Source organism: Nelumbo nucifera, chromosome 1 (assembly GCF_055504915.1).
Source record: "Nelumbo nucifera cultivar China Antique chromosome 1, China Antique-T2T, whole genome shotgun sequence".
NCBI lineage: Eukaryota > Viridiplantae > Streptophyta > Magnoliopsida > Proteales > Nelumbonaceae > Nelumbo > Nelumbo nucifera.
Window position 1 is genome coordinate 74062327 of NC_142649.1, and position 17390 is coordinate 74079716.

Consider the following 17390-nt stretch of genomic DNA (forward strand, 5'->3'; position numbering starts at 1 on the left):
TTTTAGGACTTTGCATACTGTTGATGAACATGATCTTATTGGTTCCTCTGATGGAACATATTATTTGGTTAACCATGGACCATAAGGGGCTTTAGGGCTGCAAGTCGGGCCGGGTTAGGTTGGGTTGAGGTCAACCTTAGCCCAACCCTAAGTTCTAAACCCCCAAAACCCCCAACCCTAACTAAATTCCTTCAATCCTGATCCAGCCCAACCTTCTTCCCATCCCTTAAAATCTTGTAGAACTTCTTATTCTTACATATTAATTCAACTTTCATTACATATATTAATTCTATGTTTTGTTAGTATTTGTTGTTTTTATTGGTTCTTTTTAAGTACAAAGTTCAGGAAAAAAGTGTTTGAAATGACTATAGCAAGGTTTTTAAAAATGAACCAGAAACAGAACCGGTCAGGGGATCGGTTTCCGGTTAAGCAGTTCAATCCTCTGGGTCGAACAGTTTGAATTCGACCATTGACATCGTAAATAAATTAAAAATAAAAATATATTTATAAATAATAAAAAATAGTATAAAATTAACTAAAATAAGAAAAAAGAATACAAAAAATAAAATTATCTAAATGCAAAAATCTGTTTTGTATTTTTGAATGAACCGGGGAGTTAATGAAGTTATTTTCAAAGGCCTACCCATGGATCTCCGCAGAGACGTCAAACGCCACCTCTGCTTGGACCTTGTTCGACGAGTCAGTATCAATTGTATGTCTTATAGGTTTTATCTTTTATGTTATTGAATCTGTCTTACTTGAAAAAAAAAAATAAAATAACAGGTGCCACTGTTTGACCAGATGGACGAGCGGATGCTAGATGCATGTGAGAGGCTTGCCCTGTGCACCGAAGGGACGTGCCTAACGCGGGAGGGTGACCCAGTGAATGAGATGCTCTTCATCATCTGAGGCTCCCCGAAGTCTAATACTACCAATGGTGGTCGTACGGGGTTCTCCAATTCATGTCGCATTGGCCCCGACGACTTCTGTGGCGAGGAACTGCTGACATAGGCGCTTGATCCATGTCCAAGTGTCATATTTCCGTCGTCCACATGCACCGGCAAGGCCATTTCTGAAGTTGAGGTGTTCACACTCATTGCCGATGACTTGAAGTTTGTGGCGTTGCAATTCCGTAGGCTTCATAGCAAGCAACTTAGACACAAGTTTCGGTTCTACTCGCATCAATGGTGTACATGGGCTGCATGCTTTATTCAAGTAGCATGGCATCGGTTCAAAAGAAGGAGGTGATTGAGCTCAAGTATCGGGAGAGCCCTGAGACCGCCTCTTCTGCCCTAGCTTTTGAATGAATCGTTCGGGTCGAACGACTGCTGGTGGACTGGACCGGCGATGGTGTGACGGTGGGCTCGGGCTTGGTCGCAGATGATTGCCGCTGCAAGTGCTGCTGCAAGCCTACAATTGTTATTGCCGCTAGAAACCCCTGCCTGCTGCTGCAAAATCACCTGCCGTTGCAAAATCGCCAGTCGCCGCTACAAGTCGATCATCGGACCTATTACTGCTGCAATTATTACTATTGGACAATTGGACCTGTTGCAAAATCAACGTTGGCCGTCGTAGATGAAGCTCACCACCGTTGTCAGTCGCCTTAGATCGTGGCCGTTGCAGGTGGTCAGTTGGTTGTGAAGGTTGAGAGGAGGGAAGGGTTAGAACGAAAATGGGGTCGTTTTAATCCTAACCATTAGTAAGATTTGGGGTGGGGATATGAAAATCATTTTATTTTTTGTTTTTTCTATTTTATTTATATCTACAAAAATAAAAAATATAACCCGTGAACCATTACCCGGGTCAAACGGTTTAGCGGTTCGACCGCCTAGGTTGGTGGTTTTTTGACTTTTTCAACGTTATAAGGAATTTCTGATTTATAATATAATTGGACCTGGGGGGCTGATTGGTTACCGATTTTTTTGCTCTAACCGTCTGGTCCGGTCTAGTTTTAAAAACCATGGACTATAGTTTATTATGATGACTTATAATAGATCTTTTATGGGCAACAAGCTATGGGTGGCAAACATAGAGGAGATAAAGAATAAAATATTTAGAAAACATAAAATATGTTATCAAGGTTTTAGTATTTCCAATTAGGATTAAGCAAGGTTCTAAATATCAATATGCTGGCGTATTGGGCGATATCGATAGTGTTTTTTTTTTTTTTACTTTTTTTTTATTTTTTTTCAAAACCGGTTGAAGGGGGCGGTTTAAGGCTCCACCCCCTGAACTTGTTAGAACCTTGATACGCCCTCTATAGGGGCGTATCGGGGAGCTCCCAAAATGATACGTATTGGCCGATATGGGTTGATATGTATCAATACTTTGTACCTTGGGATTAAGTGAAGTGATTATCTTAAATGAAATAAATGATAGTATGTGGTAGTGGTTATACAACTATCATGCATCTAAACAAATCAATGTATGATCATATATATAACATATATTTATATATGATATGTACTATAGAGTTGGGTTTGGGTTGCATTGAATCCATTGGTATGACCTAATTTTGGTGCTCAGCAAAGCTGTCTTGTCATGGCCTTGGCATCAAGTTTTGTATCAAATATGAACATAGCATTTTTTACAGACTTGAGATACCTAGTTAGAAAAATTTGAAGGATACATAATTAAACTATTGATGTAAATGGAGATTAACCGTGATGGTAAAAATGAGACATTTATTACATGCACACACATACATAGATATAAATATATACATATATATATATATTTATATGTATGTATATATAATAAATAATTTTATCATATATAATAATATTTTTATTTTTCATGTATAATAGTAAATAATTTTTATAATTCTTAATTTTTTGTCTAAAAATAAAAATAATTTTATACATATAATCTTTACTTTTCAAAAAAACACTTATAGTCAAGCTGGAGCCAAGCCGAGCTTGAACTTGTGAGCTATGAACCAAGTTGAGCTTGACCTCGAGCTCTAGCCTGATATTATTCCTACAAATCGAGTTCAAATAGCCAAGTATTCGGCTCGAACCCACCCCTACGGACTACTAATGGCGGGTATTAAGTTGACAACTTTTGAAAGTTCAAGTACCAGTAACATGTTTTAAAGTTCAAGACAACCCCTAAAGTATAGGGTACTAGGTACTAATCTAGAATTTACCCCAAAATAAGGGGGAAAATTTTACTTTACTACCCTAAACTTTGGGGGTAGTGTCAAGTTAGTACCCGAACTTTCAAATGTGTCATTGCAGTACCTAAACTTTCAAAAAAGTGTCAAGTTGGTCCCTGTTGTTAATTGACTGTCAGTTATCCGTTGAAAATATTAGAACTACCCTTTAAAAGAAGAAACTATTCATTGTCTTCTACCTTGAGACTGAACCAATTCAAGTGTTTGAGATTCTAGACTAATGAAGTCATTATTTTCTACCTTTAGATCTGAAACACATTATTGTCTAGTTATTTCTTTGCTATTAGTTATTGTTTCCCTCTATCATATTTCATGTTTTTTTTTCTCTCTTTTTCTTTGAAGATAACTGGTTCAGTCTCAAGGTAGAAGACAATGAATAGTGTCTTCTTTTGAAGGGTAGTTTTGACATTTTCAACAAATAACTGACGATCAAATAACGACAAGGACCAACTTGACACTTTTTGAAAGTTTAGGTACTGCAGTGACACATTTGGAAGATCGTGTACTAAATTGACACTACCCCCAAAGTTCAAGGTACTAAAGTGGAATTTTCCCAAAAAATAATGCTCATATTTTTAACTTGAACAGGGTAGACGTTTGCATCAACAAACATATACGGATGTACCTTTCCCTGCGATCATTAGTGATTGGTCCAAGGAAGAAAAAAATTTTAAAAAGCATATTAAAGATGGTAATTATTTGATTAGATTTCAAAAACAAAACAAGGGCAGTTCTTCATGAAGTTAAATTGAATGTGAATGGAATGCAATACATGCAATTGTTTAGTTAAAGGGAATTAAATAGTGCATGGCAAAACATGATTCATGCACCCCATCCCATATAGTTGCTATTAGACCTGTTCATTGGTCTGGCCAGGCCGGGCTCAGGCCATGCTTTCACTTTTCATTAATGAAATCTCCTTAGGCCAGAGAGAGAGAGAGAGAGAGAGAGAGAGAGAACCTGGTCGGGCAAAGAGAAGGCATACGTTGAGGTGCTAGTCTGAGTTCACAGGAGAAGATAATGAGAAAAGGAAAGGCTATAGCTGCTAGCCTACATTCGGTGGAGATTGTCGAAAAAGAAAATGACTGAGAAGGAACAAGGAACTGAGAATGAAAAGTGAAAACTGCTGGTCCGTTCGCCAGAGATCACCGGAGAAGAAAACACTTGAGAAGACATGCTAGATTACTGATCCGTTGCTAGGGTTTTGGGAGTTTAAAAATTAGAAAGATTTAGGAAAAAAAGTAAAAACATGTATATATTAATATATATACATATATATTATAATAAATATTATATATTTATAATTATATAAAATAACTAGGTCAGGCCAAGCTTTTTTGAGAAATCCTGAGCCCAGCCCGAAAAACAATCGGACTTGGTGTTTTGGGCCCGAGGTCAAGCCTGCAGGCTTAACAATACGTCCAAGCCCGACTGTGGAGCGGGCTGGGCCCCGGGCTACCCGGCCCATGAGCAGGTCTAGTTGGGATAAGGTATGGATGATGATAATTAAGCCATCCCCAAGTTTTGATGATTAAGCAAAATGAAACACTTGTACGAACATGTGAGAAAATTAGTCAGATAAAATGATATGATAGCTGCAAAGCTGCTAAACATCCTTGAGACGAACAAATATGATGAAGCCCAGAATATATTTTCCCTCTACTCGGTTCAAATGATACATAACATGTTCCCAAGTTTTGGGTACAAAGCTTTCCGATGGGCTGTATGAATCTCTCTTATTTATGCCTATTCTTACACATTCTCAAACTTAAATAAATTTTCTCTGTACGCTTATTTACCTACAAAAGAATGGCCAATATACGTTTTGGAAAACTTTACTCCCAGCCATAAGAAACTGATTATAGTTGAGTCCGCAATTGTGTCAACAGAGTCCGCATACTTTCAAGTTTCTGACTAAGTTGTTCAATATCCACAATATGTTGTTTTAAAGAAGATTCTTGACTTTGAGATTCGGCAACGAGCACTGAGCACTTGGTTTGCGAATCCTGAATTGCTGCCTCAAGGGAAGCCACAGTCGATTCCAAGCTCTGATGCGAGCTCTCACTAATCATTTTTGGAGTTGGTTCGAACTCGATGCTGTTGGCACTGTTCCGCTGGTTGAACTTCTCTGGAGTGAAAATCTTGTCCAAACTCTCTCTTCCTACAAGTTGCTACATTATTATGAATTCTGAAACAATCAAGGCAAGGAAACTGAACAAATTTCAAAAAGAAAAGCATCCTACGATGGAGTAAGTCCATGATCCATCCTCAAGAAACTGATCAACAGACATGTTGCCAACAAACTAATTAGTCTGAAGCCCAGAGGGCTCCATTAGTTGGCCATATCTTCAGGCCAAACATAGGACAAATATATGGATGGCTAATATAGGCCAAACATGTGTTTGGGTATGAAGGTCATCTACTGCTTATTCTTGATTTTTTGGGGTTATGCTCGAACTGTCCCAAAAATATTGTCTAAATATTAGCAGGATTTTTTATTGATGGGATTCATGGGAATATAGAAGTTATGTCAAAGACTATGAAATACCAAGATTTCTAAGTTGATCTATAGCCGCCTGGCCAACAGACGATTCGAGCTTAAGTAAGTGCAGAACTCCAGCAGCTATTCGACCCATAGAGTCAAGTTCTGACTTGCATAGAAGAGCAAGATGTTGCAGTTCCCTTTTGGTTGCAACAGCTTCAATCTGCAAATTATCAATCCCAGAATTGATAGCAGGCATCAGTGCAATGCATTGTAAGAAATAAAATGAGAAGAACACACATTTGAAAAGCTGGGTTAAATTACCGGTTGCTTAACAGAGAATTTCATGTTTTCCACTGCCCACTTGGCCATTTCATTTTCCTCATTATCCTCAGAAATCACCATTTGAACTTCAAGATTAACCCCTCCTGAGTATCCATCTGCTCCTTTGATCCCTCTTGATGAGGCACCATCTTGGGGTTTCAAGGCTTGCAAACCCTCCACACCAACCTGCAGGTATTCTCACAAGAAATTAAGATAATAAATAAAAGATGAAGCATGTTAAAGAGCAGCTACTCAAGAGAAAGTGCAAGGATTTACTGAAAATGTACAACAGAAAATTGATAGAATGAATCAGGGACCAAATATAAGGAATATGATCATGCCATAACAGTGCAACCAAATATAACAAAAGGGATCCAATGGAGAGGGAGGCACTGAAAAACATAGGATTTAGTAGGAAATATGGCTATATATATGCTTGAATGCCAGACTAGGCATTCCTAGAAACTGAATGATGATGATGAAAAGGTGCATAAATCTGTACAAAAATTTTTAAATAGCTAAATAAATGAAACAGGCATGCTATAAAGCATGTCAGTGTCAATCAAAACTCTATTGGCTGAAAGTTAAAGGTAATATCTGATCCACAAATAATGAAGCCTGAAAGTGAAACTAAACAAATGCTTACTTTGACCAATTCCACAGGGCATTTCTGTCTTCCATTTGATTCACTTAAGCCATTACCAACATGCTTTGGATTACTTTTTGCTTTCACATACAAACTCTGGAAAGTGGTATGCCAACACCTCTCTTCTCTTCCAACATCCTCACTGTAAAACCACAACCTTTCTGCCATTTCCTGGGCTCCTTCAAGAATAAACAACCAGTCTTTGAATTCTATGGTTACCTCCACATTATCTGGTATTCCCAGGTCTAGGAAACCATCATTTCCCCCATCTTCAGAGCTTCCATCTGCAAACAGAAAAGAATATTGAACAATTTGGGACACAAGAAATGTGTGTGAAATCAAAATACATTCCAATAACAAAACACAAATGAAAAGCTAATAAAAACTGAAATCAAATCATGGGAAAGGTAATATAAATGATGGAGAAATGCATAAATTTGTTTCTAGTAGAATACAATGAAACAGGCTTATAATTTATAAATGGAGATTCCTTTAACAAAAAAAATAATATCAACAGTACATTGTTCCACTTGATCATCCTCAACAAAAGATGATGTCCTAAAAAGCTTTGACAAAGGTCCAGAAGATAAATTCTTCAACCCTTTCAAAAGCCCCTCTCCAGGACCACCATCAGGCCCAAGTATACCAAAGCGGTGCAGCAGAGCTTCAGCATAAGTCATTCCACCTCCAAGGCATACACCAGAAACATTTGCCGACACAGTTAAACAATGACACTCTGAGTCTTCTGCATTTAATGGGATCACATGCACCATGCTTATCTCCAAAAATGGTAGTGCCGGGCATATGTCATGTGGCTGATGCTTCCTTCTGTTCTCAATCCAAAAGATAGCAATCATATTTGGGTACCCATTTCCATTCACCAGAATCCCATGTTCAATGGATGCACCATTTTCATTTGGTAGGTTTCTCTCTGCATTTACACAATTCACCTGGACACTCTCCCAACGAACAGTGGACGATACTGCAATTGCACCACCTAGGGTTCTATGTGTAACTTTAATAAACAGATCTTCTCCAATGAACTGGACTAAAGGAATTCCTTGAATATCCAAGGAGGATTCTAGAAACCTAAGCTGGAGTCCATTCATTTCTAAACTCACAGCTGTATCACCAGGAGCTTTTTCCATCAGTTCTCCTCCAATGTATTTCCTTCTATTTCTCTTCTGTCTGTTATTTTTTCCTGCTTTTGCAATTTTTTCACCGACTCTACCAAAATAGGAATAAAGATCCAAAACAAAGAATAGATGCTCAACTGAAGTATTGGATATGATTTGTTTGCAAGCAACACCAATTCTGACAATGCCTCCAGGAGGAGGAACAGTCACCAGTGGGCTTCCATCAGCTGTAACCATAGCTGCCTCAATACAGGCATCATGCAATTCAACACATCTCCACAACCCCTCAGACCAGCCAACAGAACTTTGATTTTTAATTAAACCATTACAAGTTTCAAGAGACACATTAAGGTGTGAAGCTTGAATTGTCCACTTATTCTGACTAGCATCAATTGGTTGACCTTCCCAGAGACAGAAGCAAGCAGGATCCTTGTCCAAGTTCAGTAGCCTGAGTTTTAATGCTGGTGATTCTGAGAAGAACATGTCCTCAATATGAAGCCTTGCTCCAGAAAATGCACTTTGAAAAATATTGCTACTCTTGAATGCATGATTATCTGACTTCCCAAAATCCAAAGGTACAGTAAGATCTAATTCTTCAAGAGTGAATACAAAGGACATAACAGAGGAATCAATTAAAACAGCACCAGGATTGACCACAATGCCATCAGATAAAAAGGAGGAGATCTTCAAACAAGATTCCTCCTGAAGATTAATCTGAACAAGAAAAAAATAAAGAGAAAAATGAGAAAACGAAAAAGTTGGTGTAAGACGATGGTAAAGAAACTTCAGATTGAAATTGTACTTCTATATACCATAAGAGGCTGGCAATTGATTACTGTTTGTGAAGCAGAAGATGGAGGGGCTGGTGAGGGTTTAATTTGAAGAGAATAGAGACAAATCAGGGGAGTTCCTTTATTTAACTTCCACCTTCGGTCTCCAAGAGGATAGATTGAGGGGCAAAAATTCATTGCTGCTCCAATAAAACAATGATATACATCAACTCCAAATTTATATGCAAACAAAATCTAGTATTAGCCTTGAAAGCTCACAGATTATGAATCATAGGCAGAATACAGAAGTAAATGACCCATTCAAGAGATACCAAATTCAGGAATAAGCACATCTTTTATAACAGCTTGCACAGATGGCTGCACCAAGGTACATGGAGGATGCGATAAGGTGTCCCTGCATTCCAAGCACGAGTTCCTAAGTTAAATTCTTAATGATACCATAAATTGTCAATTAATTTTGCTTTAAACTTCCAGATATTGTTTATACCATATAGTAAATTTAGAATTCAGGTATTGAGAATAAGGTTAACATGTGTACCTATAAGCTACACACAGCATCAACTTTTATGCTATACATATCTCTGGCCACTTTAGGGTCAGTGAAAAATGCAAAGGTAAATTGTTTCAAGCAACACAGGATTTATAGCTAGGAATTGCATTCATTCTAACATCACTCATAGTCAAAATTCAAACCAAAATGGAAGTAGATATATTCAGACTAAAGCCATGGATATACAAAAGATACATAAATACCTCAGAAATAGGCCACCAACCATTATTTGAGACAAGGTTTTTGTATTTTCTCCATGTGATACACTTGCCTGCCATCAAATAAAGCCAAGTATTAGATGTCAAGGTACACTATAAAATAATACAATGCATAGGATAAACAAGAGAAAAGCATTGAGAAAGAAAAAGTAAAGGAAGTTAGAAAAGATAACCCTGTGAAGGCCATGAGAACTGTGTATATTAATTCAGTGTCCTAAATACCCATTTCTTTGCGAAATAAGACAACCAAGATACTGGAAGTTTACTAAAATGAGCTGTTAGTAGATTTACCCAGTCCATGTCACAACTCTTTCTATGTTTGCTCAACAGAAATATGTATAGTAAATATATTCAAGATCGAAATAAAATGTGTGTGATTATCTCTATTCTACGTCTTGATAAAAGATATATAAACAATTAAGAAAAAAATAAGCGGACCATGGATCCTACCCGGGAAAAAAAAAGTGACTGCGTCAAAAGCTCAAGTTGAAACTCTGCAAAATAAATTAATTTCATTGGATAAATTTCTTTTGGAATACAATTCACATAAGGATTGGAAGAATTAGAAAATTAAACTTAGCTTCTGGTTGTGATGCAAATCAGAAAAAAAAATAGTTTACAAGTTTACTGACCACTACAGAATATGTGAGAAGCTGGAGCTGGAATGCAAATATCATATAATATAATTACTTTTTTTTTCTGATTCTAACAAATATTTGTAAATATCCTTCCAAAGTCCAGCTTACTACCAAGAGTAATAGAAAAAAATCAACATAAAAGCGATTCAGTCAATAAGATAAACAACCAAAAAGAAGAAATCCTTAATATATCATTCTATAGGAATTCATACAAGCAAGTTAATTTGGTGATTTTGGTATAAAAGTAAACAAAGAAAGTTCAGAAAAAATATAATATTGAAAAAAAAACAATTTCAAGCAATTGTCACCAACCAGCATCTTTAATGCAGAGGAATATGTGATCAACAACAATAGAAACAAGAGATCTTCCGGCTGCCTCTGTACATTGCTGCAAATCAAGAATAAGCACCACAAGAAAGTAACTTAATTGATTATGCTTAATAAGACAGCAGAATGAAATATTTCTAACAATATCCTAAACAGAAACGAGAACACAGAACACCTGTTGAGCTTTTGGGCCCACATCTTCTCTATTGAGACATACATATAATCCCGTCAAAAAACGCAATAAAGCACGTAAACCTGATCACACCATGGCATGCTTAATCCATTATCTAGTGATATACTTAAAACTGCACAACATTGACAAAGAGGGGAAAAAATATCACTTTTTCTTACCTGGTTCACTTAAGGCAGGACAAACAGCTTCTGTGATATGCAATTGAACCTCAAGCCCTAATGGACTGTTTAACTCTGTCCTTTGAATTGTTATCTAATCATAATAAAACAAATTAAGAAAAAATAAGAATGGTATATCCATAAAATTCTAGGCAAGGTTATTTAGTCCCACAAAACATAGGTCAACCAAAAAAACAGTTGAAACATCAAATTTGCGTTACATAAGCCTGTCCAGAAATCCCTTCAAGGAACCGTTCTCCACCAAAAAACACCCGCTTTGAATCATCATCATACTTATTTGAATGAGCATCAGTAAACATATCGGGATGAGGTAAGAGGTCAACAGATAATGATCTCCATTCGAGTTTCTGGCAGCACAGAAAAGCATATAGCATCAATAGGTAGTACCATACAGAAGAACAAGATAACTTTTCACTAGTGCACAACTGCATATACAGCACCAATATGGATAGAAAAGTTACCATATTTGTGGTAGATTAAACCATTAACAATGCAAAGCAGAACACCACAGAGAAGACCAAGAACTTACTTTGAAGACATAAATGCATTTCTTATTATTCGAGAAGTCCCTTGCTTCTTTAAGATTCACAACCTGTTACTAGAGGAAATTAGGAGCAATTCTTACAAATACAACAAAAAACTATCCAAGTAATCAGTACGAAAGTAATCCAAGAAAATACCTTCCAATTTTCATTTGTTGTGTACAGCAAAAGGTTCCGTATTGTGATAGATGCCATAGGTGATGCACTGGTCATAAAGGAAAGAATGAGAAACGACTGCCCATAATTATAAGCAAGATGCTATTACCCAATATTGGTCCTGGCTTTCCGGGGCCTTGGGAGGGGTGGATACAGACCTTAGAATATCAACTCATACTTAAAGTACACTTCAACCAATTCTTTGACAAACGAAAACTTCATGGGTAAAAAGAGATTTTGCTTTTGGCTGTTTCATCCATGTTGCAACTTGCAAGATATTAAGAAATAACAAAATTGTTACTATGGAAACTTTGTTACACAAACTACTGATGGTAAAACACTCTACAATCAAGGGATTACAAATATACCATATATAATAAATATGGTTAAAAAACCAAATGCATTAGAGCAAGAAATAACAAAACAAATTTAAAATGGGAACGTGTTGCTTTAATTCAGATCTTTTGCCACAAGGACTAAAGAGAATATATCTTTAACAAAAACTGCAATCTGTTCCTAGTTATGAGAAGTTTCTATATTTACCCCATCAAGAAAAGTTAAAGCCCATAAGTAAAACCTTAATGACTATAGTAGCTACAGAAGAATAGCTTGGCCCTGATGAGAGTTTTCTAATAGAGAGGCTACTCTCCTACCAGAAAATAAAATAATAATAATAATAATAACAATAGAGAAACTACTCTAGCTGCAATATGGTTAGGGAAAACACTTTCATGGGAATGTCAGATGACTGTAATTACAGACCAGAGTGTAAGGTATGAATATTTACAAAAAAATAAGAACAAAAAATTATTATATGCCCAACAAAATATGCAATAACAATATGTAACCATCCAATGGGTTAAATGTGTGATCATTTGATGAAAACTAAATACAGTTAGTGTTCATTAACCAAACAATTCAAAACATTGGTACAATTCATGCAGCTGCAACCCTCAGCCTACACGAGAGAGAAGGAACAATAGTCAATAGATAACAGCATAGATTGATAACCAATTTTGTGGTAAGAGGTAATAAGGTATTACCATGTTGCACTTCCTTGGCTATGAGCACCAGCATGAGTTTCAACCAAAAGATTGACAGTACCCACTTCTAAAGTCATTCCATCTGCAATCTAAGTACAAATAGAAAGCCAATGGTTGTCATTCAAAGATAAAATAAAAGTACAGAAGAATAACAGATTAAACTTCTAGAGCAACAAAGTTAGACCACAAATGAAGCTTCATGTTAAGAGTAAGGAGTAACATGGTGCAACTTGAAGGTCCTTAAAGGACAAAAAGGCAAAAACACATTGCTTGGGAAGTGAAAAGAAGTTCGAATGTCATTCTTTAATGGAAGATATGGCCTTAGACAAAAACGGAGGAATAAAATCCAGATCACCCTTAGTTATGATATTGCACCTGGTGATCATTGTCTCTTGGTAATACTTGTAAAACAAAATAAATATGAGAAATAACCATTAGTGTTGGAAAAGAAATTATTTCTTAGAAGAGAAAATAAAAATCAGCAACCATGTCATGTAAAAATCAACCTCTTTTGTAAATCTCAACATTCCTACTGCACATCTCACCATTACATAAAGTGATAAAACCAAGGGTATCAATTATTTCTTAGAAGAGAAAATAAAAATCAGCAACCATGTCATGTAAAAATCAACCTCTTTTGTAAATCTCAACATTCCTACTGCACATCTCACCATTACATAAAGTGATAAAACCAAGGGTATCAATTCCCCCAGTAAACGTGGACTCACCTAAACCCAATACAAGATAAATCTTCTAATAAGTCCTGGACAATAGTAATAACTTCTAAAGGGAAACTTCCAGTAGTTGTCTGTGCCACCCACTATTTCTTGTTTTGTTAGTGCTTCTCATGAAAGTAACTTAGTATGATATTGAAGTAAATTTAAAGATCATGAATGGAAAATCTTGTACCTGTGATGAAAATAATCTTACATATAATTCTTAGTAACTAGTCAACCAAGGCCATATTACCACATGGGACCAATTACCATTGGATAAGCTCTCACTGTCCCTATGACATGGGATACGATTAAAGTAACATGCAGACACATTATTTACTTAATTAATCATTACATTGGTTTATCCATATGTTGCCCTACATATAGCTAAGTCTGTCTATGTCAAAATAGGTAACTAAAAACCACTTGTTAAAGAAAGGCAGTTTATCCACTCAAAATGTTAAAACGACAACCTATAGAATTGTTAAGTTCTCGATTCAATTATTTCACAAGAGAAACTGGAGGTAATGAGCATTTTAACTCATTTCCAATTGCCATGGAGAAAAGTCCTACCTTGTCTGCAAATCCATAACCGCTACCTTTCCCAGAGCCACTAGACGCCTGGGTGCTGCAGGAGGTATAAGGAGAAGTTAGAGAATTGGAAAGTAGTCGTATTAGTCTAAATGCTAGTCCAATCACTAGTGAAACCCCAAGTAAAAACGTAATGGCATTGCCTGTTTGAGCTCTTCGCATTATTGGAATCCGACTTCTCCTCCAGAACTACATCGAGTCTATCAATTTGAACAGCAATCGGTTCCGTTTGCACATTACTAACCGACGGAAGCTGAATAACACATCGACTGAACACAATTAGAAACAAGAGAAACATCACAAACATATCAAATAACCCAAATTTAATCCAATTTAACCAATCGATATCAAACGAACTGCAGTTCTCAACCAACCTTTATCTCTAGTTTTCCGACTTTTGCAGTCATAACATTTAATGCTGGGGGTAATCCAAGACTAGCATGTAAAGCATCACCATTTATATCTAAAAATTACAAAAAAAAATCACTAATTAATCCTTTTCTTATATAAATTGTTTTCAAATATAAAGTACAGAATTAAGCAAAGAAAAATGATTGGTTTCATGCCTAAATTGGATAGCTGAACGGTTCGACCCTGCAACTTGAACTGATCTCTGGAGAAGGATTTCAACCAGTACTTGAGCGTATACTCCAAAGCACGAGCCAGTATCGATTCCATCTCCAGCGAATGAAAAAAGTGCAGTAACAGTCAGCGGATTCTACGGCTCTAATGTAAATCCAGGAACTTTTCCTGTAGATCTGCCAAGAAGAAATAATTCCTCCGTTGCAAAACACGAAGCCCTACTCAAGAACAGCAGAGGATACGGAGAGGGATGATGCCACCGGAAAACCAGAAACCAAGGCAGAAGAGATGGTTTCGGGATCCCGGTTTGGAAGACGGAGAAGAAGCGATCGTCTGTCTGCATGGGTACTGGCACTTTTCAGGAGGAAAGGAATCCGAGAACTGGGACGGGGAAGCGTGTACGTGTCAGATCGCACCAGCCTTGGCCGCGCGTGTGTAGGAAGGAATTAGAATTGCATCGTGTGGTACGTGCGAGGTAAGCGTGCATTGGATCTCTCTTTATGTCAGAAATTGCCGATACGAACATACGAACGAGGAACTAATGTGGATTTGTCAGTTTGTTCCTTTCCAAAATGGCCGGTTATTTTTCCGTCATTTACTAAAACACTCTCATACTTTCACGAAATTTTTAAAAGCTACCATGTAATTTAGGTTTTACAAAATGTTCCCCTTAGTTTGCAATTGATTTGCTTAATCGACCTTGATATAGACTGTTTAAGGGAATGGGCCTATGGTATTTTATTTTGAAATTACCTCTAACACTTTATATTGGGCTTTTAAAATAAACTATTGTTTCATTTTCAGATCTACCACACAATATTTGGTTTTAATAGAATGAAAAAAAAGAAAAAACAGTACATCCCAATTCCCAGTTATTAATTTACAACATTATGTCTTCTTTCTTCAAATAAATAAAATTGATTGAAAAATGCTCACGTTTTATTAAGGGGCAAGAGTCACATTTCCGTTTATACTTTTATAGATTAAATTGGTGTCAACAGATACTAAAGTCAAAATTGTCATTTTCCACTTAAAAAGGTCAATTAAATAAATCAGTTACGAGGTGTTTTAGTAAAACATAAACCACAAACCATATGCTAGGTTACTATAAAGGATGTTTTAATAAATGACCTTTTTTACTCAGGCTAACTGTGCGTAGCTACATGGGCTGTATGTCTGTATGGGTGGCGATGGGCACCCGATACCCGCTATAACTGACAGGCCCACAATCGATCCACAAAGCCACGGTCAAAAAAGGAAAAAAAAACGTTAGCACATTGTTAAAAAAAGAAAAGTGGAGATTAATGCATCAATCATTCATTAATTTATTTAAGGGTAAATTTTTTAAACTATCCTTATGGCGAAAAAGACTATTTTACCCTTCTTTAAAATTTCAAATAAAATAGAGAACGGGGAGAGAAACACTTACTCTCTGAAATTGATAGTTTGATTCCGATCCATACAGAGTGAAAAAAAGAACAAATAAAAAGAGAGAATGGCAATTTCTCAACTCGTACCTTCCCCATCTTCAACTATCACTTACAAATGGAGAGAGATTCTCTAGTTCGGTCCTCTTTCTTACGAAAAAATCGATCATTATGGTTTTCTTAGAGCTGATCTTTTGGAAGGTTAGGGGGTGTGGTGTTTCGTTAGATTAACCGAAGGTCGCCGCTGCGCTTGCGGTTGGACAGAGAGGATCCGCCCCAACTCTACGCCTGTGCTCAGATTAAACTGGAATTTCTTGTCACTACTTAGGCATGAGCAACCTGATTTGTCCTTCTCCATTTATCCCTTCTCTTCTCTTCCTTATTTTCCTCCTCTCCACTTTTGCAATCTCTCTCTGCTCATCTTCACTTCTGCTACCATTTCTACTATGGGTTTGAGATTAGAAAGTTGTTTTTTCAAGTTCTACTACCGCTTCTAAGATCTCTACTACTGTTAACATCTACAGTGACTCTCATCGGGGTTATCTCAGATCTGGGTTCAAATACATGACAATCATTTTTTTTCTCTCGGATCTCCACTGTCGTCAATCTCTCTAGTGGCTCTCATAGGGGTTATCTCAGATTTGGGTTTCTCCAGAAAACATTACCCCGACTCACCCAAATCCAACTAAGGAGAGAGAGAGAGAGATTAAAAATCAATATGATTTGATGATTTCAATTGTCCGATTAAGTTTGACGATATATTAAATCAGTGTCTAATCTTTTCTACTCTTTGAAAAATAACCAATAATTTAATAAATAGGTGGTTGTGCACAAGCTCTCGACGGTGAAGAACGCAAACCAAATCATAGTAATCAATGGAGGTTCCATTATTGAAATTGGATCTCACAACGATCTCATTAACAAAAAAAATGGTCATTACGCAAGGCTAGCAAAATTACAGAGGCAGTTTAGCTGTGACGATTTTGAACAAACATCTGAATTATTTCGTATGTCTTCATCGATTGCAAGAAGCAGTGCTAGCCAGTTAAGTATAAACAAGAGCCCCGCTTCATTCATGTCACCGTTTCCTATCGAGAATCGGTTACCTGTGTCTTATTCCCCTCCATCTTTCACTCAGCTTCTACTGTTGAATTCTCCTGAATGGAAGAACGAGGGTCATGGGAAGCCTCTCTGCGATTATCCTTGGCATAATCCAATATGTTTACGCCATAACCATCGGTGGCATGATCTTTGCCTTTTTGTCCAAAGCCACGAAGAGATGCGCACACGGATCCGAACATACTCCTTAGTCTTCTCCTCCCTTTCCCTCATCTCCATACTCCTTAGCAGTCGAGGTTTTTGAGGTAAGAAATTAGAAAAGAGTAGATCTTTGGTTACTCTGTTTCGTTGCTTTCTTTTGAATTTTCTTCTATTTTTTTTTGTCTATTTGTCATACTAGAAGCTTTTTTAAAATGTTGAGTTTGTCAACAAAGAAACAAGTAGAGAAAATTTGCTCTGTCATATGATTTATGGCAGAACTACTATGACGAGAACGGGAAAACTCGTTGTGAAGCAACGGTCAATGTGCGGGCAAGAGAGAGAGAGAGAAAGTGGGGGAGGTTTGAGAATGGAGAGAGAGACAGAGGCAGAGGGAGAGGTCTTAAAAGAGAGAGA

The 17390-nt window shown here is 36.9% G+C and overlaps 1 protein-coding gene across 4 annotated transcripts; it reads right to left on the reverse strand.

The window, feature by feature from the left end:
• Nucleotides 1-4807: 4807 nt before the first annotated feature.
• On the reverse strand, nt 4808-14693 carry LOC104604912 (uncharacterized). 4 transcript variants are annotated; one of them, XM_010269487.3, is made up of 20 exons: nt 14274-14693; nt 14082-14170; nt 13851-13960; nt 13690-13744; nt 12401-12489; nt 11340-11406; nt 11189-11251; nt 10860-11006; nt 10639-10732; nt 10463-10542; nt 10273-10348; nt 9773-9816; nt 9308-9375; nt 8866-8948; nt 8576-8733; nt 7148-8477; nt 6628-6911; nt 5982-6167; nt 5724-5880; nt 4809-5336 (listed from the first exon to the last, which is right to left on the reverse strand). In XM_010269487.3, the coding sequence occupies exons 1-20, from the start codon at nt 14383-14385 to the stop codon at nt 5035-5037; spliced, it is 3594 nt and encodes a 1197-aa protein (XP_010267789.1). In that variant the 5' UTR covers nt 14386-14693; the 3' UTR covers nt 4809-5034. The 4 variants fall into 4 exon arrangements, with proteins under 4 accessions (XP_088760052.1, XP_088760048.1, XP_088760054.1 ...); XM_088903926.1 differs by having other exon boundaries at nt 4808-5336; nt 10484-10542; nt 13690-13960; XM_088903922.1 differs by having other exon boundaries at nt 4808-5336; nt 13690-13976; nt 14274-14616.
• Between the last annotated feature and the right edge of the window lie 2697 nt (nt 14694-17390).

What these genes read in the sequence shown, in the direction of transcription:
- LOC104604912 (XM_010269487.3), bottom strand. Translation starts at nt 14,385, where the DNA reads ATGGAATCGATACTGGCTCGTGCTTTGGAGTATACGCTCAAGTACTGG. An exon ending in TCAATTGCCAGCCTCTTATG is followed by an intron (nt 8,478 to 8,575) that starts GTATATAGAAGT and finishes TTTCTTGTTCAG; the next exon opens with ATTAATCTTCAGGAGGAATC. An exon ending in GGATGATCAAGTGGAACAAT is followed by an intron (nt 6,912 to 7,147) that starts GTACTGTTGATA and finishes TTCTGTTTGCAG; the next exon opens with ATGGAAGCTCTGAAGATGGG.